The sequence below is a fragment of the Antechinus flavipes genome, chromosome 4 (assembly GCF_016432865.1).
Source record: "Antechinus flavipes isolate AdamAnt ecotype Samford, QLD, Australia chromosome 4, AdamAnt_v2, whole genome shotgun sequence".
NCBI lineage: Eukaryota > Metazoa > Chordata > Mammalia > Dasyuromorphia > Dasyuridae > Antechinus > Antechinus flavipes.
The window spans coordinates 473,615,427-473,635,881 of record NC_067401.1 but is presented as its reverse complement, the minus strand read 5'-3'; the positions used below and the strand labels follow the sequence as shown (position 1 = coordinate 473,635,881).

At 54.1% G+C, this 20,455-nt stretch overlaps 1 protein-coding gene across 1 annotated transcript in view; it reads left to right on the top strand.

Annotated features, from left to right (window-relative positions):
• The first annotated feature begins 3,051 nt into the window (after positions 1-3,051).
• PODN (podocan) overlaps positions 3,052-20,455 on the top strand; it is a 41,706-nt gene continuing 24,302 nt past the window's right edge. Inside the window, exons 1-2 of the mRNA XM_051999673.1 lie at positions 3,052-3,218; positions 13,051-13,313. Of these exons, the coding sequence (XP_051855633.1) occupies positions 13,056-13,313 (258 nt within the window). The 5' untranslated portion in view covers positions 3,052-3,218; positions 13,051-13,055. The remainder of the gene's footprint in view (positions 3,219-13,050; positions 13,314-20,455) is intronic.

Sequence of the window (20,455 nt, the reverse complement as noted above, 5' to 3'; positions counted from 1 at the left end):
AGATGGGACTGGAAGGGAGATGACGTCTCTCCTCCTATTTCTTGACTGTGAGTAATTTGTTTTGATGATTGTTCTTTCCGGGAATTCCCTCTTTTTGAAACATCACTTTTCCTTCCTTAGGAGAGAAAACCATAAGGATGAGAGGAATCGAAGGGACAGAGACTTCTGCATGTGGATGAGGGGGGAAGCAAACTGAAGACGGGGACTAAAGAAATCACTTAGTTTTAGATGGATTTCACAGGTAGCTCTTGGCTTAAATATGCAAAAGTCAGGCAACCTTTCAGATAGTTATTTTGTGCTTAATAATGTGAAAAGATTTATGGTCTCAGAAGTTTAGATGGCCCCCCTCCAAAATCTTGGTAGGCCCCTTGGTAGGGTCACGGGCCAGGCTCATCTCTGGAACCCCTGGGACTGGGCCAGAGCTCATCAGCTCTTCGGGGCTCCTTCCCCAAGGAAGGCAGAAGTTCCCAGAGCACTGGGACGCTGGAATAGACAGAGGAGATACGCCCGACCACAGGTGATTTCTCCCTCACCCGGCTGTAGTATTTTAAGTTCCTGCAGACAGTTACGGGGTCAGCTAGGTGGCGCTATATTGGATAAAACCCCACTCTGGAGCCAGGAGGACCCAAGTTAAAATGCAGCCTCAGATATTTGTCCCTGGGGAGCTGGGAGACAAGGCGAGCTACTTACTCAGACCGCCCCCCTCCCCCCAATAATACAGGTGTGCTCCAGTGGGTTTGAGTGGATCTCACACACACCTGTTAGAAGTGCTTGTGGACAAGGAACTGACAAGGAGTGGGCTTGTGATAGATTTGTGTATCTTTATGATTAACTAATGATTTAATGCTCTGACTAATTAAGGGTCACCTCACTGCTGTCCTCCGCACCGTTAATGAGCATTTCTTATTTCCTTATTCCTCCTCTCCTTCCCCGGCAGCATCTCTGTGGGATGGTCCGGCAGCCGCCTGTCCTCTGGCCCTCCCCTGAGCCCCTTTCAGTGGCCGCCCCCATCCTTGCTCATTAGAAAGCCCGCTGCCTGGGCCCCAGAAGGCCGTGGGCCCTCTCCTGCTGCCCGGCCGAGGGCGGTGTTGAGGGGAGAGCGTGATGTCTGCGGCTTCTCTGCCGCTCCTTGGGGCCTCCGCAGAAGGGACCCAGCTGGAAGCTCAGGGCTCCGAGAAACTTCCCTGAGCTCCCCGGGGCTCAGCGACAGAGCGGGGATGCCAACTCTGGGCCCTTAACCTTAGACTCAGGACACCAGCTCAGGAGCTGGAAGGGACCCAACTTTAGTCTTCCATGAATGAGAAAAAAGTGGGTTCCAGAAGTTTGCTGGCCCCCAGAACTAGGTGGAGACGGGATCGGATCCGGGCCTGGGCCTCTAGGCAGCGCTTCTGGGCCTGCTGCATCCTTCCCTGACCATCTCTTGGGTTCTGCCACGAAGGCGGGGGGACCCTAATTAGTCAGGGGCGTGTCTGCACCGCTTGGTCACTGGACATTTGCCCTGGCCGGTCCTCCCTCTCCGTCTCTGCCTCCTGGGATCTCCGGGGAAGCCCCACTTTCTGCAGAGTCTTTTCGGGTTTTTCTTAATCTTGCCTGTTGCCTCCGAGACTATCCCCAGTTTATCCTGTTTGTAGCTAATTTTTGGCTAGTTTGCATGCAGTCTCCCCCAATTGGGCTGGGAGCTTCCTGAGGGGGCGGACACCTTTTCTTTTCCCTTTCTTTGTATCTCCTGAACTTAGCACAGAGCCTGGCACATAGTGGGTGCTTAATAAAAAGTCAGTTGCTTGACTTCTCGGCCCGGGAAGATCCTCCCCCTGCAGAGCCCTCTGGCCCCCAAGCCCCAGCGGCCCCTCGGGAGAGGGCACGGATGCTCTTGTGCCGCCTGGAGAGGTTGGAGGGATGCCCAGGGTGGTCTCCCAGTAGCATCCAGTCTCTTCCAGCAGCCGTGGCCCTTCCACAGGGGGACCCTTCTGGCTCTTGCTGGCCCAGGCTGAAGGCCCTGGAGCCTGGCACTCTGCTCCAACCCAACCTGGCAGGGAGGAGGATGGCCGTTATGAGCCCCTACGCCCACCCCGGGAGGACCTGGTGCATTGTTGCCACTTGGCCCGATGCTGACGCCTGAACCACCTCCGTGTTCATTATACACACGCAGCTCAAGCCAAAACTCAGAATGTTGCTTCAGCTGTTAGCAGTTAATACTGGTTTGCTTGGAAATATTCTTGGCTCATGAGTGCAATATGGCACAGTTCGGAGAGAGGGTTTACTTCCCCTCTGTCTTGTGATTGGGGAAAGCAGCCCCCCCCTTCCCTGCCCAATATACTGTCCTTTAAGGGGCTGGGGAGGGGAGGGTGGAGGGCCCGGAGCAGACAGAAGGGGGCATCGTAGGTGGGGTAAAAAGGGAGCTTCCAGGAAACTTCGGCCTTGGCCGGGTCTGTTCCCCAGATCTCCCTCAGGCTGGGGTAAATGGGAGGAGGCTGACCTACTGGGCGGCTTTGCCCCCAAACTTTTACTCTGGATTGTTTTCAGTAAAGTTCTGGAAGGACTGAAACAAGTAATATTTTTATGGGTAAATGGGGCCCGGTTCCTTCTGTGGGAGGCTGGTCACTCCTGGGGGCGCGCTGTCCAAAGGGCTTCTGGTCCCTCATTGCTGGGAGTGGATGGAGCGCTTCCAGGCGGAGAGCCTGGAATTCTGGTCTCTTTCAAAGAACTCGCTTCTATTCTTGGAGGATTTTTTCGTAGCTGGGGTTTGGGCTCGTTAATAAAATGCCTGTTACTGAAATACTTCTAGGATTTTAACTTAGGGGAGAGGGGCACGGCGGGGGTGGGGGGGGAGGAGCCCCATCGGCCGCCCTCCCGGGCCCGTCCTTGCCCCCCCCCTCCGGCCAGGATTCTCTGCGCTAGGAGTTGGGGGGGAAATCAGGCAGTGGCGGAGGGGGGGGGGGACAGAGAGGGGTCGGTCTGAATCACTGGGGGGGAGGGGGCGCGGGGGAGGCGGGAGGGAACTGCAATCACTTCCATTCTGGCTTTGAGGAACCTGCGCCTGTGTCCAGGGGAGGAAGCGGTCCAGCAGATGCACGCCTAGGCTGCCGGGGGGAGGGGGGAGCCCACAACAAAACTCGTGTTGACGGAGCGGGAGCCTCGACTTGAATGGAAGGAGTCGGCGTCCGCGCAGCTCAGCACCGAGCCCCGGGACAGCCGTAGCCAGCGGGCCCACGCCGCAGGTAGGGCGGCCCGGGGCGGGCCCGGAGGGGCAGCGGGGAGCGGGGAGGGGGCGCGGCGGGGGATTCCCCCGCGCCCCCGCCCGCCGCGGCTAGAGAAGGGGGAGCAGGGGGAAAGCCGCTGGGAGGCTCGGGCGGGACTGGGGGACTGGAGGGGTGCCGAGCCCCAGCCGCCCGACCAGCCCCGCTCCGCCCCGCCTCGCCCTGCCCTGCCCTGCCCCGTTCCGTCCCCGATCGGCCTGGGGTCCCCGGCCCAGGCTCCGGGGCTCCGCCGCCCTCCCCACCCCCAGCCTCAGACGGGGAAATTCCTGTCGCGGCTTCCCTGCGGCACAAGGGCAGCGGGGCTGGCGGCTCCTCCCGGGGGGAGGCTGCTTCCCCCCGCCCCCATCTCCCCCTGCCCCCCCATCTCCCTCGCGGCCCCCCCCTCAGCGCACATCTGGAAAGGCCCGCCGCGGAGGGCGGGGCGGGGAGCGGCGCGTGGGGCCGGGATGGGCGCAGGACCCGCGGCCCGGACCCACACCTTGGCGGGGCGGGGGCGGGGGCTGCTTCGCTCCTTCCCCAGCCTTCTCTGCGTCCCGACTCCGGCCCCGGGCGCGCGCTGGCGACCTCCCTCGGGGACGGGCTCTCGCTGCAGCCCCGTCCCGAGCCCGCCGGGCGCCCCGCTGCCCGGGGCACACACGCTGGCGGAGAGGCGAGAGACGGGAGCGGGCTCCGGAGGCTCCGTGGGCGGGACCCGAACCTCGTCCGCAGCCTGAGGGAGTGTGGAAGCGGGAGAGCGGGGCAAGTGCCCGCTCGGGAGCCCGGAGGGCCAGCGCCGACACACTCGCTCCTTCTAGTGGCTGTGGGGGGGGGGGGGGAGGCGGGAGGGGGGCTAAGTGTGAGTGAGTGTGTGTGAGAGAGTGTGAGTGAGCGTGGGGGGCGCACACGTGAGTGTGAGTGTATGGGGGGCGCATGAGTGTGTATGAGAGTGTGTGTGTGAGTGAGTGTGTGTGGGGGCGCACGTGAGTGAGTGTGAGTGAATGTGAGTGTGGGGGGGGCGTGCGCCGGTGTGTATGTGAGTGTGAGAGTGTGTGTACGAGAGTGTGAGTGTGTATGGGGGCGTGCGCCGGTGTGAGTGGGTGTGGGTGTGAGTGAGCGTGGGGAGGCGCAAGTGAGTGTGATAAGTGTATGGGGGGCGCATGAGTGTGTGAGTGAGAGTATGTTGTGTGAGTGTGACTGTGTGATTGTGTGAGAGTGTGAGTGAGTGTGAGATGACTCTACCTGAGTAGAAATCCATTCTGCTTGGATACCTGCAGGGATGAGGAGCTCACTTCCTCCCATTCCCCTTTGGACTGACCTGGATAATGCACAAGTTCCTCACCCGCTTCTGCGGATCTGCTCCTTTCCCGCTCCCCTGACGCCTCTCTGTAGGACTGGGGTCCTTCCCGTTCCTCCCCCCCAGTCACGTTGTGTTCACTTGCACGCGTGACGCAGGTGCACGTCCCCCGTGGGTTACTTGGGGTCCCCATTTGGGGTTTTCTCGCAGACTCTGGAGCGGTTTGTTTCCTTCCCCAGTTGGTTTTGCTGATGAGGAGGCGGGGTGGGGGGGGCGGTGGGCAGGGGGAGGTGTCTTGCCTAGGGCCTAGTGAGTGAGTGAGGGGGGATGGAATTCCGGGAGGAGACTCCGCCCCCCGACACTGGCCTGGGGGCCGCCGCCCTTGGGAGACGCCCACATCTGTGGGAAGGGGGCGCCGCTTCTGTGGCTCGGCCGATGTCACATCTTCATCGACAACAGTTGATGGGGGAAAGCCTCCCTTTGGGCCAATCACCACTTGGGAATTGGGAAACCCCAAGTCCGGAAGCCTCGTTTTGTAGCTGCGGAGACTGGAGCCTTTCGAGAGTGGCTTTCAACAATTGAATTTAATTCTACAAATGGGGAAACTGAGTCTCAGGGAAGAGCAGCGCCTTGTCCCGGCCTTGTAGCACCTGCTGAGGGAGGCTCGCCGCGCGGCCCCGCGTGAACGACTGCTCTAGCACCCCGCCTGAGAGCGCTCGTGGGCGTAGCCGCCCTCGGGTCCTCAGGACGCTTCCTCTCCGCGCTCACCTTTACTCTCCTGCCCCGAGCCCAGGGACCCTTGGAGGTGGGTGCTCCGAAGCCAGCATTAAAGCAGCGTGAACGCGGACTTGGGGTTTTCAGAGGCCCCTCACAGGTCCCTCCTGGAGCCTCACAGCTACCTCCTGAGGCGGGTGCTGTTCTTGTTCCCATCTCACAGATGAAGAAACTGAGTCGGGCAGAAGGTGCCCAGTGAGCATCTGAGGCCAGACTTGAGCTCGGGAGGACGAGTCTCCACTTTACGGCCCGCCTGACTGCGTTGCCGCGCGCTTCCTTTCCGTCACAAGAACGTTTTCCCAGGGACCTTCTGGAGACAATTAGCCTTCGTGGGCTTGTTCAGACGCTCAAGAGGAGGAAGGGACGCCCTCCCTCTCCCCCCACCTCCCACTGAATTTTTGGAGAGCTTTAACTGCTACAAGTTTCCCCTGCCCTGGAGCCTGAATCTGCCCGTCTGGCGCCCCCGTCTGGTGCCTCTGTCTGTCTGGTGCCCCCGTCTGGCGCCTCTGTCAGATGCCCCCGTCTGGCGCCCCCGTCTGGTGCCTCTGTCTGTCTGATGCCTCTGTCTGTCTGGCGCCCCCGTCTGGTGCCTCTGTCTGTCTGGTGCCTTTGTCTATCTGGCGTCCCCGTCTGGTGCCTCTGTCTGTCTGGTGCCCCCGTCTGGCGCCTCTGTCAGATGCCCCCGTCTGGCGGCCCCTATCTGGTGCCTCTCTCTGTCTGGTGCCTCTGTCTGTCTGGCGTCCCTGTCTGGCGCCCCCATCTGGCGCCTCTGTCTGATGCCCCGGTCTGGCACCCCCATCTGGCGCCCCCGTCTGGCGCCTCTGTCAGATGCCCCCGTCTGGCGGCCCCTATCTGGTGCCTCTCTCTGTCTGGCGCCCCCGTCTGGCGCCTCTGTCAGATGCCCCCGTCTGGCGGCCCCCGTCTGGTGCCTCTCTCTGTCTGGTGCCTCTGTCTGTCTGGCGTCCCTGTCTGGCGCCCCCGTCTGGCGCCTCTGTCTGATGCCTCTGTCTGTCTGGTGCCTCTGTCTGTCTGGCGCCCCCGTCTGGCGCCTCTGTCTGATGCCTCTGTCTGTCTGGTGCCTTTGTCTGTCTGGCGCCCCCGTCTGGCACCTCTGGTGCTTTTGGGTAGCAAAGCGTCGGAAAGCACCCTACCGAGAGTGGGCTGGGCAAGACACAGCGTTCCGAGGTCTCGGTCTCCCCATCTGTACCCAAATAGAAATCTCTGGTTAGCCTTTCACACCGTGGGGACCCTGCTCCCAGGCTCCCAGGACCCCGCTCCTCGTCTCCCCGCGGGCCGGCTCCGGCCGCTTCTGTTCCTGACCCAGCGCCAGATTTGGACCAAATGTTCTCAAAGTGCCTGGACCCCCCCTCCCCCCCTTCCCGCGCAGAATCCCTCTTCCTTCGGGAAGCTCCATCTGCAGGACTGGCTTTCCCGACTCCCGCCCTCGTTTCTCTCTCGGTTCCGTGGAACCGTTCTGGGTTCTGGGTTTGCTGCTGTAAGGAGTTCCTCACCCTCCCCCAATCCCAGAAGCTCCGACGCCAGATCCAGTCAAGGAGCACATGGAGGAGGTGCAAGGGACCGGCCTGGAGCCCGCTGACGGCTCCCGGAAGTGTCTCGTCCTGGGTCCCGCCCTGGGTCTCTGGGACTCCGGGAGCCCGGCCCGGTCTGTGGGGAGTGGGCTTCTGGGAGAGGAGCACTGGGGAGGAGGGCTGGGTCAGCACCGGTGGCTGCCCTTCAGCAGCGCGGCCGGTCCGGAAGCTGAGACACCGGGTCACCCCCGGCCCGCAGGGACTCCACGTGGTCCTGCCTCGATGTCAGCCGCGAACGGCTCTCTCTGGAGCTGACCTTCATGGGGACTCGTGGAGAGGAGAAGCCTTGAATGTATCCGCCACACACGAGTTCTGTGTTCGCCTGCCCCAGGAACTGTGTATGTGCCAGGGGACCGTGTGCTCCTGGGCTGGGGGGCATGGTGACAACCGCCCTGGCCGTACCTTCCGAGTAAATGTCCACCCTCTTCTTCCCTCCCCATCGTCCCAGCTCTGACCTCCCTGTTCTAAGCCCCCTCCCGGCCCTGATACCCCCTGTTCTAAGCTCCCTCCCAGCCCTGACACCCCCTGTTCTAAGCTCCCTCCCAGCCCTGATACCCCCTGTTCTAAGCTCCCTCCCAGCTCTGACACCCCCTGTTCTAAGCTCCCTCCCAGCCCTGACACCCCCTGTTCTAAGCTCCCTCCCAGCTCTGACACCCCCTGTTCTAAGCTCCCTCCCAGCCCTGACACCCCCTGGTCTAAGCTCCCTCCCAGCTCTGACACCCCCTGTTCTAAGCTCCCTCCCAGCTCTGACACCCCCTGTTCTAAGCTCCCTCCCATCTCTGACATTCCCTGTTCTAAGCTCCCTCCCAGCCCTGACACCCCCTGTTCTAAGCTCCCTCCCATCTCTGACATTCCCTGTTCTAAGCTCCCTCCCAGCTCTGACACCCCCTGTTCTAAGCTCCCTCCCAGCCCTGACACCCCCTGGTCTAAGCTCCCTCCCAGCTCTGACACCCCCTGTTCTAAGCTCCCTCCCAGCTCTGACACCCCCTGTTCTAAGCTCCCTCCCAGCCCTGAGACCCCCTGTTCTAAGCCCCCTCCCAGCCCTGACACCCCCTGTTCCAAGCTCCCTCCCAGCTCTGACACCCCCTGTTCTAAGCTCCCTCCCAGCCCTGACACCCCCTGTTCTAAGCTCCCTCCCAGCTCTGACATCCCCTGTTCTAAACTCCCTCCCAGCCCTGACACCCCCTGTTCTAAGCTCCCTCCCAGCCCTGACACCCCCTGTTCTAAACTCCCTCCCAGCCCTGACACCCCCTGTTCTAAGCTCCCTCCCATCTCTGACACCCCCTGTTCTAAGCTCCCTCCCAGCCCTGATAATCTCTTTTCTAAGCCCCCCACAGCTCCAATGACACTTTCTATTCTGAGCCTTTTCACCTTCAAATACCCCATGATCCCGAAGCCATGGTTCCCACCCCCCACGGGCCTGTTGCTCGGGCCACCGCCTGGTCCTTGTTCGCCTGGTTATTTGCCCCACCTGTTGCTGTTTCTTTGCTGGAAGAGGGCGCCCCCCCCCCCCCCCCCCCCCCCCCTGCTCCTCCAGGAATCTCTTGGTCTGAGCAGGGAGAGGAGCCCCTGAGGGAGCCCGTGTCCCTGCACGACAGTGGGCAGATAGTGTAGTGGGCCCTGGGTCCTCACTCCTCATCCTCCACATGGAGAAAACTGGGCTCCCCGGGAGAGACGACTCCCCCGTGGCTTTCCTGGTTCCTGGCAAGTGGGAGCAAGAGCCTCAGACGGGGGTCAGAACCTCGGGCGGGGGCTGGAACCTTGGACAGGAGCCAGAACCTCGGGCGGGGGCTGGAACTTCAGGCTGGATCTTGTCACGCTTCCCTCCCAGCCCAGGCGACCCCCGTTCTTTGCTCTCAGCAGCTCCCAGGGAGCAGGGGCTGCCATTGGTGCTCCCAGCCAGTAACGGAACGGAGGCCTTGTGGAATCCTCCTCCCTGGGCCTCGGGAAGCCCCTCGAGGGCAGGGACCGTAAGATGGTTGATTTTGGCTTGGCTTTCTCAAGCCTTGTGGGGTCCTTGCCGGACCTTAATATGTGTGGACCTGAGTTGATCAGAGGAAGACCCAGAGCTGATCAGGAACGCTGGCCATGGGAAGGAGTTGAGGAACTCTGGACTTTGGGGGCCTTAGAAAAACGTCTTCCTCGCTGCCTGCCCTAGGGCAGGAGCCTCTATTTTCCCATCATAATATGGGATGAGTAAGACCCGTAGACCCGTACCCCAGTTTACGTTTTGGGGGGGCGGAGGAGCTCCCCATTCCCGGCCCCTGAGCTCTCCTGATGGAGGGAAGGAGGCGGGATTCACCAGGAACAGGCCACGGAGGATGCCCCTCATTGTCCCTCCTCTTGCCCGATGGGAGAAATGTTGCACGAAGAGATTTTCTTAGCTGTTAGCAAAGCATTTTACAAAACCTGGCTGTGTGTCAGCAGCTGGGACCTGACACCCTTGCCACACTTGGTTCTGTACACATTGGGAGGCAGGGCGGGGCAGTGGGCGGCGCTGGCTTTGGAGGCTTTGGGCTCAGGCCTTCCCGGGGCCTCTCACCTGGTGACTTTGAGCACATTTCTTTTCCGACCAGTTTGCGTTTTTCTTACATGTGGGCGGCGGGATTGGGCCTTTCGGTCTGTGTCCGTGCCCCAGCATGGGCGGGACAGAGTGGGGAGCGCGCCCCGACACTGCCAGGCAGGCTCATGTTTCGGGGGGAAGCGGGGAGCTCGTGGTCGGGGAGGCCGCTGTCGGGGAGGCCGCCGGGCGTAAACCCTTCTCCCAGCGCCTCGGGCGCCCTCCATGGCCCTGACGCCGAGCTGGGGGGGGGGGCCGGCCACGCTCGGGGACAGGAGCCCCACATTGTCACGGGCTACATCGTGTGGGATTTAGCAGGAAGAAATGCAAACTCCCTTGTTCTTGTGCTCCAGCCTCCAACTCCCAGATGCAGCCTGGAGGGGGCGGGGGGCGGGGGGTTCCGTGGGAGTCAGCACTGTGGTTTGGCAGCCCCCAAGCCTGGAGACCTGGGGCCACGTGGGGAGAGGACGGGAGGGTAACCTTGGAGCAGGGCGGTGGATGCGGCCTCCCGGGCGCCTGGCTGCGGGGCTGGGACCTGGGAAGGAGGGGCTCGGCCCGTATCAGTCCTGGGCCGTCCTTGGGCTCTTGGGGGTGGGTGTGAGCCATTTACGGCTCCTGGGGGGGGGGGGTGGATGCTTTGAGAGAGCATCCTTGTTCTTGTTCTCGGCCCAGGGGGCAGGACCGGTGCGGGCGGCTCACCTACAGAGAGAACTCCCTGCTTTCGGGCCCAGGAGCCACCTCGGCAGGTCTGGCCCGTGGGAAAGGCCTTCGGGCCCAGAACTGCTGGCAACTGTGCTTTCCGGGGACCGGTGCGAGGACACGCTGTCCAGCGGCCCTTCCTTCGTCTAACTTCTACCCTCAGACTTCATGTCCTTGTCTGTAAAACTGGACCAGTGACCGCTGAACTTAAAGGCTCGTGAGGAGCCAGTGAGATAAAACACACAAAGTGTTTCCAGTGGTATCTGAAAGCCAGACATCATTATTACAGGCTCCCGGGTGCGGCGGCAGCGAGTGCCCGGCCTGGGAACAGCAAGTCCCCGAGTCCAAATCTGGTCTCTCTGGCAAGTCATTGACCTCTGTCTGTCTCAGCGTCCTCTCCAGACGAGCTGGAGCAGGAAACGGCAAACGAGCTGCAGCAGAAAATGGCGACCAGCCCGGCGCCTTTGCCAAGAAAACCCCGAGGGGACCCTGAAGACTTGGACTCAATTGAACGATATTATTATTATTATGATGATCCTGTAGTAGGGGCTAAATCAAGGCGCGCTGACTCTCCTCATGGGGACCCCTGGCTGGAACAGGCGGCGCTGGGAGGGGGCATCGCTGGAGTGTCTGCAGAGACCCCTTATCTTGGAGGTTGAAGAGGGGAGAGGCCGGACTCCAACCCAGTGCGGTGGTGAGAGCGCTGGGCGGGCCAGAGGCTCTCGAATGGAATTCTAGCTGTTACCAGCTTTGGGTCTCAGTGTGTGTCCGGGAGGTGGGGGGTGGGGGGGTGGGGTGGGGGTAATTCCCTCTAGAGGAGAGGCTTAAGTTAGATGTTAATTAAAGTCTGAATGATGTGATCCAATTTCCCTGAATACTCTGGTGAACAATCAAGCAACATGCATTTATTAAGCACCTACTATGTGCCATAAAAGGAGAAAAAATTAAGCAACCCCTACTGTCAATGATCTTGCATTCTAATGGAGAAGATAACAGAGACCTACTAGAAGTACAAAGAGAAGGAAACAAAAAAAGAATAAATAATGGTGCTCAGAACCTTAATTCCCCCTCTCCCCACATGGAGCCTCAGGTTTCTTATCTGTAAAATGGGAACGATCCTTACACTGTACCTCCCAGGCTGCCTATCTCCCACACATTCTGGGAAAAGGCCTTTGCCGCCCTCCCAGTGCTGCAGAGATGTAGGGGCGGGGCTTCTAAGCGTCAAACCTGAGAAACTGGAACCTTTTTTTTCAGCTCGCCAGAGGGAGAAGCCTCTGACTCTGTGTGTCCAGGGGCCGGCGCCATAAATGTGGGAGCTCCTAGGGATGGGTGGGGGGTGAATGTGCCATCGGGCCTGCGGCTTCCCCAGCCTCGGAGCAGAGGCCTGGGGTCACCTGGTCGGGCGGGGACCTCATCAGCTCTCCTCTTCCTCACGCCTTCAGTCCACTCCCACACCGCGGCCGGTCTGGCGTTCCCGAAGCCCAGGTCTGGCTGTGTTGTCCCTCCTGCCCAGGAAACCCCAGGAGCCTCTTCACTCCTCTGGGTTCAGACAGCCACTCTGCTTGACGTTGAAAGCTCCTCGCTCCCTGGCTTGCCAGCCGCTCATTCTTCTCCTTCGCTCACTTCACAAAATGCTGAAATCCAATCCAAAGGGCCCTTTGCTTGTCTTGACATCCCATCTTTAACAGGTCGTCCTCCATGCCTGAAGTGCTCTGCCCGCTTTGCCCCCTTGTCTCCCTTCAAGACCCAACTGGGTCCCACCTGCAACTGGGGGCCTTTGCCCTGTGCCCCCTCCTCCCTAATGCTTCCTCTCCGAAATGATCTCTTTTCTCTTCTGTATATATCTCATATGGACCTGCTCATTTAAGTATCGTCTCCCCCATATACTAGCGGGGGCCATTTTTACTTATCCTTGCATCCTCAGCGGTTGCCTGGTACACAGTAGGTGCTTGATAAATGCTTGGGTTGAGTGGGCCAGAGTGCTGCCAGTTTTCCATGCCCCAGGAGGGATTATTCTGCCTGCTGCCCTCTGGGTCAGAGAGAGGAATGAAGGTCACCCCAGGCTGGTGGATGTCTGACTTGTGAATGGCATGGGAAGGAGACTCGGCTCTGTGGGAGACTTTGACCCTCCCTAGATATTGCCTTTATAAGGAGAAAAAAATATTCTGCCTCCTCATGGGGAGGGCGTGTGGCTCAAAATAAAAATGCCCGACTCCAAGCCCAGAGCTTTCTCGTGTGGCCCCTGCCGGCCAACGTGCTGCAGGTTCTCCCCGGGAGAGGCAGGTTATGGGCCTGTCATGGAAGGGGGTGAGAGTGATGGGCAGGGATAAGTGGGGGGGCTGGTAGAGGGCTCCAGCCTCCTGCTCACCACTCCAGGCTTTTGTTCTGACCCATTTCCACCTGGAAGGTGCCCCTCCAGGCCCTTGCCCTCCCTCCCCCTCCTCCCCCGTGCAAAGTTCCCTTCAGCTCCAGAGAACCTGGTGGGCGCCAGACGCGGACCCCACGGCAGGAGCTTTTATCGCCTCCTTGCCAGGGGAGGGAGCTGAGACTCAGAGATGACCTTGAAGTCACAAGTGTCAGGGGCAGAATCCAGCCCAGCTCCTTCTGACTGTATGTCCAGCACGTGGCTGTAGAGCAGAAGCCGGGGGGGGGGGAGTTAGGAGACAGATGGACTGCAGTGTCCATTGGACCTGGGATGCCTGAGAAGGGCAGGGGATGTTTCCGGAGGCAAGTGCTCAAAGAGCACTTCCCCAGGAGGTGGGAGGAGTTTGTCGAGGGGGATTCTTGGGCTGGGCTGGGCTGGATGGCTTCTGCACTCCCCCCTGCCCTGGGTTGGGGGCCAGGAGCCACGCTCTTCTCTTCTCCCTTCTCCTCCTGACGCTTTTCCTTCCTTTTCAGAGGCAATGGTCCCAAGCAGGACATTCCTGCTGGTGCTCTGGGCCTGGGCCTGGGGGCCCCACGGTGCTCACGGTCAGACCCACGAAGACAACGAATTCCTGGAGGATCCCATCCTTTTTCTGAGGCCGGAACCGGGCCAGGGGAGCCTCGACTGCCCCCGGGAGTGTGTGTGCACACAGGAGGGTGTGGTGGACTGTGGAGGGATTGACCTCCGGGAGTTCCCTGGAGACCTTCCCGAGTACACCAATCACCTGTCCCTGCAGGTAAGAGCCCCAGCTTCCCACCCACCCCACAGAGCCTTCCATCCCACAGCTTTGGTTACAAACCGCCTCCCAGCTCTCCAGGCGAGATCTGGATCACAAAGGGCTTTGTCAATGCTGAAGCACCGGACAGACATCCCCGATTTTATTCCTTTGGACTTAATCTGAATCTGGGGTTTATTCCGTGTAGGAAACTTCCCGTGTGGAGAGCCCCTCTGCAGCTGCCACTCATCGCTCCACCTATAATTTACATTCAGAGATTTCCCTGATTAGCCGAGGGTCGAATAGCTGAAGTGTCCGAGATAGGCCTTGAAGCTGGTTCTCCATTGCTGATTCCCTCTCCATTACATCTCCCTCCACTCAGAGACCAAATGGGAAAAGAGGGAAAAGAGAGGTGCTTTTGGAGGCAGCAAATGGGGCTTCAGAATCCACCCTGACCATTTCTACCTGTATAACTGGATCAAATCAACAGCCATTGATTAAGCACCTACTATGTGCCAAGTACGGGCTAAGTGCTGGACATTCAAATTCAGACAAGAAGACAGTCCCTGCCCTCTGAGAGCTCTCAATCTAATGAGAGAGACAACATGCAAACGACTACCACTCTTAACCTCTTTGGACCTCAGTCTCCTCTTCTGTAAGATGTAAGATAAAAGATGGTCCGGATATCTATAAGGCAGGAGCTCTTAATCTTTCCGGTCTTGTGGAAGCCATTGGCAATTTGAGGAAGCTTTCTCAGGACCGTGTTTGTAAAGGCACAAAATACCTAAAGTTACAAAGGAAACCCACTATGTTGAAATAAAAAAATATATTTTTTACCATCCAAGTTAATTGGATGAAATGTGAAGAACTCTGCCCTACGGTAGTTCTCAGTTCTGCATTTATCAACCTAAGATCATATCTGTCTATATATGCATATATATCCATAGTTACAAATTTTATATGAGAATAACTGAGTTATATGGTGCTTGAAAGAAAATTTTCAGTGTTTTCCAGCTATTGTTCACCCACTCTACCCTCCAGATAAACTGAGTGTTCTCCATCACCCAAACTGGGCAGCTTGGTAATGTTCGGTCACTGTTTCTTTGCTAAAGCACTTACCTGGATCTGGACTTTGGGTCTGGATCTGGCCTCCCTGTTCCCCTGTTCCCCTTTACCTGCAGAAATCTGCTTCATTCGTCATCATCTCATCCTCCAACGAGCTTCCTTGGTCCCCCTGCCCCTCAGTCACCCATTTCCTCCTTGGACCTCACGGAAGCTCTCCTCTCGACAGTGTTAGGTCTCCGCCTGTTCTCCTGCCACATTGCTCACTGTTGTGTCTCCCCGTTCCTTGGTCGCCCCCGTTGGACACGATCTTCCCCTTTTGATCTGCAGTTGAATCACCTCTGCCTCTACTTTAATTAGCCAACCAATGGTCGAGATAAATCCCTCCCTGGTACAGAGAACGTGCTTTGCAGCCAGCTCCAGGTGCAAGCCCAGATGATTGGAAGGTTGTTGTCGCCCTCCACAAGAATAAAGAACTTGGAGAAATTATTGGGAGGAAAAACAATGGTTCCGTTTGGGATGTGATAAATTTAAGGTGTCTATAGGATATTCTATAGGACAGGTAGAGATGTCCACAAGATAGTTGGTGACGGGGGATTGGAGCTTAGGAGGGAGGTTAAAGCTAGATGAATAGAGATTTGAAAATTAATGACTTGTTTAGAGATGATCATTGAACCCATGGAAGCTGATGAGAGAATATGAAGGGAGAAGAGAAGAGCACTTGGAGTCTTGGGAGACATTGTGGTTCATGTGTGTGACTTAGAGGAAGAAGCAGCAAAAGAGACAGGATGGGGGAGAGAGAGAGAGAGAGAGAGAGAGAGAGAGAGAGAGAGAGAGAGAGAGAGATGGAGAGACAGAGAAAGAGAGAGAGAGATGGAGAGAGACAGAGAAACAGAGAGAGACAGAGAGACAGAATCGGAGAGAGACAGAGAGACAGAGAGAGATAGATAAAGAGAGAGACAGAGACAGAGAGAGACAGAGAGAGAGTCAGAGACAGTCACAGAAAAAGAGAGAGACAGAGAGAGAGAGAGAGTCAGAGATAGTCACAGAAAAAGAGAGAGACACACACACACACACAGACAGAAAGAGAGAGAGAGAGAGAGACAGAGACAGAGAGAGATAGAGAAAGAGAGAGACAGAGAGAGAGAGAGAGAGAGAGAGAGAAGAGAGAGAGAGAGAGAGAGAGAGAGAGAGAGAGAGAGAGAGAGAGAGAGAGATGGAGAGACAGAAAAAGAGAGAGAGAGATGGAGAGAGACAGAGAAACAGAGAGACAGAGAGACGGAGAGAGACAGAATCGGAGAGAGACAGAGAGAGATAGAGAAAGAGAGAGACAGAGAGTCAGAGACAGTCACAGAAAAAGAGAGAGACAGAGACAGAGAGAGAGTCAGAGATAGTCACAGAAAAAGAGACACACACACACACAGACAGAAAGAGAGAAAGCGACAGAGAGAGAGAAAGCGAAAGAGAGACACAGAGAGAGAGAGAGAGACAGAGAGACAGAGAGAGAGAGAGAGAGCGAGTAGTGTCAGGAGAGCAAGCAAAGTATCAGACACCACTGAGAGGTTCAGAAAGAAGAGGATGGAAGGGAGGCCATTAGACTGGGCAATGAAGAGACTGCTGGTAACTTATAAACCTTCAAGGGCTGTATCAATGGCAGCTTTTATGATCTCCAAGGTCTGGCTCGAAGTCTTGGGATTCCATAAACATAAAATGTTAGAAAACAGAGTTTGGAGCATGAAAGATTTTTGAGGATTTCCCAAATTTCGCACAAATCAGATTCTGTTAGAAAATGCCAATCTTTTCTCTTTTCTCTTCTCAAATATTGAATGTAACACTTTTCTTCCGGTGCGTGACACTTAGTAGGTGTTTAATAAATGCTAGGGGTTGATTCCTATTGAAAATACCTATTAAGTATAACATTTTGGGGTATCAAAGTTATAACCTGTAATTATAATTTTATATTAAGATATAGTTTGTTATTCCTAATTTCTCTGTTTTCTTTGACATTTCTTAACCTGTCTCCTTTTACATGGGAGAAGTAGGGGAGAGGATTCATAGTTCAGAGGAGTAGGAAGGCACTTCAGTGGCCTAGACCAATTCCTTTCCTGAAAAGTCCCCCAACTCCCACCCCCCACTACACATGCCCCCATTGGTAAGCGACCTCTGCTTGATGGTCTCCAGGAGGGGGAAGACAGCCCATTCCACTTTGGGGCAGCTCAACATCTTAGGAAATTTTTCCTGATGGATCTAAACTTGCCATGTCCCCCTTTGCTCAGTTTGTCCTCTGAGGCCCCAAATACCAAATCTTACCCCTTTCTCTACAGACCTGGGCATCAAGTACCCCCCAAGTCCTCTCCAGTTCCCAGACCCAGGTCCTCCGACTGATTTTCATATGTTAAGAACGTAAGAACCTTCTTCGTTTTTGTTAACTTCCTCTGGACATTCTTCCTGGCACCCAAAGCTGGGCACCCGGATGCACTCTGACCAGAAAGAAGGGCGGAGAGACCGTCCCCTCCCCCTTCCTGGAAGCGTGCCCCCGACCCCCACGCTGCTGCCTCAGAGCTTAGTAGAGCTTATCAGCTTTTCTGCTTGTCCCATCACGTGACTGACTCATAACAAGCTTGTAGTTTAATAAAACCCATTATCTTTTCCAGACAAACTGCTGCCTAGTTCTGCCTCCCCTGTCTTGTGCTTGAGAAGTTGGTAATTTAAACCCAAGTATAAAATTATATTTATCCCTACTAAATTTCATCTGAAAAATTCAGCCCAATTGGTCTATTTTAGAATTTGATAATACTCCTATCTCTGTCTTGGACATTGATAAAAATATTAAACAGCTCAGGGCCAAGGCTGGGGGCACTCCACTGGCACATTGACATTATAGCATGAATGACCCTGCCTTGACTGAGACCATCCATCCAGATCTTTTTTTTTAAATTTATTTTTAACACACATTGCTTTATGAATCATGTTGGAAGAGACAAATCAGAGTAAAAGGGAAAAACCATGGGAAAAATAAACAAAAACAGAAAAAAGAAATGAACCTAGCATGGGCTGATTTACATTCAGTCTCCTTAGTTCTTTTTCTGGATGCAGATGGTGTTTTCTGTCCAAAGTCTCTTGGGATTGCCTTGGATCACTGAACCAATGAGAAGAACCAGACCTTTCATGATTGATCATTGTACATTCTTACTGTTGTTGTGTACAATGTATTCCTGGTTCTGCTTGTTTCACTCATCATCAGTTCATGTAAATCTCTCCAGGCCTTTCTAAAATCTACCTGTTCATCACTTTTTATAGTACAATAATGTTCCATTACTTTCATATACCACAGTTTGTCTAGCCATTCCCCAGTTGATGGGCATCCATCCCTCCATTCATTTTCCAATTCTTTGCTACCACAAAAACAGCTGCTATAAACATTTTTGCCCACGTGGGGCCTTTTCGTTCCTTTATGATTTCCTTGGGATACAGATCCAGGAGAGACACTGCTGGATCAAAGGATACGCACAATTTCATAGCCCTTTGGGCATAGTTCCAGATTGCTCTCCAGGATCGTTTCATATTTCACAACCAACAACGCATCAGTGTCCCAGTTTTCCCACCTCCCCTCCCACATTTATCATTATCTTTTCCTGGCATCTTAGCCCATCTGAAAGGTGTGAGGTGATATCTCAGAGTTGTTTTTATTTGCATTTCTCTAATCAATAGTGATTTAGAAGTTTTTTCAATATAACTATAGATGGCTTTAATTTCATCATCTGAAAACCATTGATCAATTGGGGAATGACTTATATTCTTATAAATCTGACACAGTTCTTTATATATTTGAGAAATGAGCCCTTTATCAGAAACACTGGCTGTAAAGATTTTTTCCCAGCTTTGTACTTCCCTTTTAATCTTGTTTCTGTCGGTTTTGTTTGTATGAAATCTTTTTAATTGAATGGAATCAACGTTATCCATTTTACCTTCCATAATGTTCTCCAGTTCTTCTTTGGTCATAAATTCCTCTCTCCTCCGAAGATCTGATAGGTAAATAATCTCTTGCTCTCCGAATTTGTTTATGGTATCATCCTTTATGCCTAAATCATGCGTCCATTTTGATCTTATTTTAGTATGGATGTGAGATGTAGGCTATGCCAAATTTGACATATTATTTTCCAGTTTTCCCAGCAATTTTTGTCAAATAGTGAGTTTTTTATTCCAGAAGCTGGAGTTTGGGAGTTTATCAAATACTAGACTGCTACAGGCCCTGATTATTATGTCATGTGGAACTAATCTATTCCACGGATCCACCACTCTATTTCTTAGCCATATCAAATGGTTTTGAGGACTCCTGCTTTATAATATAGTTTTAGGTCTGGTACTGCTAAGCCAACATCTTTTGTATATTCTTGACCTTTTGTTCTTCCAGATGAATTTTGTTACTAATTTTTCTAGTTCTATAAAATAATGTTTTGGCAGTTTGATTGATACGGCACTGAACCAGTAGAGTAATTTTGGCAGAATTGTCATTTTTATTCTATTAACTTGGCCCAGCCCCAAATGATTAATATTTTCCCTATTGTTTAGATCTGACTTTATTTGTGTGAGAAGTGTTTTGTAATTGTGTTCACAAAGTTCCTGGGTTTGTCTTGGCAGGTGGACCCCAAGTATTTTATTTTGTCTACAATCATTTTAAATGGAATTTCTTTTTCTATCTTTTGCTGATGGGTCAGTAATGTGTGGAAATGATGATGATTTGCATGGGTTTAATTTTATATCCTACAATTTTGCTAAAGCTGTGAATCGTTTCCAGTAAGTTTTTGGATGATTTTCTAGGGTTCTCTAAGTATATCCTATTTGGATCCATCCAGATCTGAATCCATCTAACCTTATTATTCCCCAGGCTGTAGTTTGCTTTATGAACTCTTTCACTCAACTCTAGATAAATCAGATCCACAGTATCCCCCTCATCTGTTAGTCTGTTAATCCTTTCCAGAAGGGACATGAGGTCAGTCTGGAAGGACCTGTTCTTGATGAAGCTAGACTGGCTCTCAGCCATCCCTGCTCTCTTTTCGAGATAATCACAAATCATTACTTTAATGATTCATCCTTGCATTTCCCAAGAATTTAAGTCAAGTTCCCTGACCTACAGTTTGATTTGATTGACTGGAAAGAGGCAAACGTCCCAGTTATCGTGAAAGGGAAGTCCATTCCATCTGCTGGTTTTTTCACACTCCGATGATGTTGTACATCTGGACCAAACGACCTTTGAACTCATCAGGGGTTGCTCAGTGCTTCTTACCATCTCCTAATTCATTGTAGGCGCCAGCTCCTATTGATCACATGGGTTCTGTTATTTCCTATGTAGAGAATCTTTTCCTTGGCAGAGGAAAATCTCCCCCCAAATTAAGAGTTGAGCAACATTACCCTCTCTCTGTTGCCATTTATCATCGTCCCAAGCATTGGCAATTCCTTCTTGCAGCTTTTTTTTCCCTTCAGGATCATTTCAAGTGTCCATTTTTGGGTTATATTTAGCTTTTCTTGACATCTTCACTCATTCTGAGCTTTATCATGACTGTCTGTTCTTATGGTAATAACAGTGCTTGTGTATTCATCTTCATTCTCACATCCTATCAGTTGCCAAGTCTTCTTTTTATTTTCAGCTTCACATCCTCACTTTCCTTCCCTGCCTCCCAGCCCATTGACAAAGCAAGTAAAACATAACTCCTGTTACAAACACGTATATCGAGGTTCTAATTAGTGCAGCTATTGAGTCCCGTGAAGTGGTTCCGTGTATTCTAATTCACACCATTCAAAATTATAAATTTGCTGATTGTTCTAATGAGTGGAAATATGCCGTGCAAATTCACGTAATGTGACTGCTTCAGGTGATTCATTATTTGCACTCACGGGGACCTACTTGTTTAATTAAACAAAACAAATTCCCACCTTGGCCGTGTTCCCCGTTTACCCCCCAAAGTCTCTGCTCTTGCAATCTATCAGGAGGGAAGGGAGCATGAGTTACCTTTATTCTTCTAGAACTGTGGTTGGTCATTGAGTGGATGAGAACGTCCTTGCCTTTTGAAATGGTTTGTCTTTTGGTATTGCCATTTTTG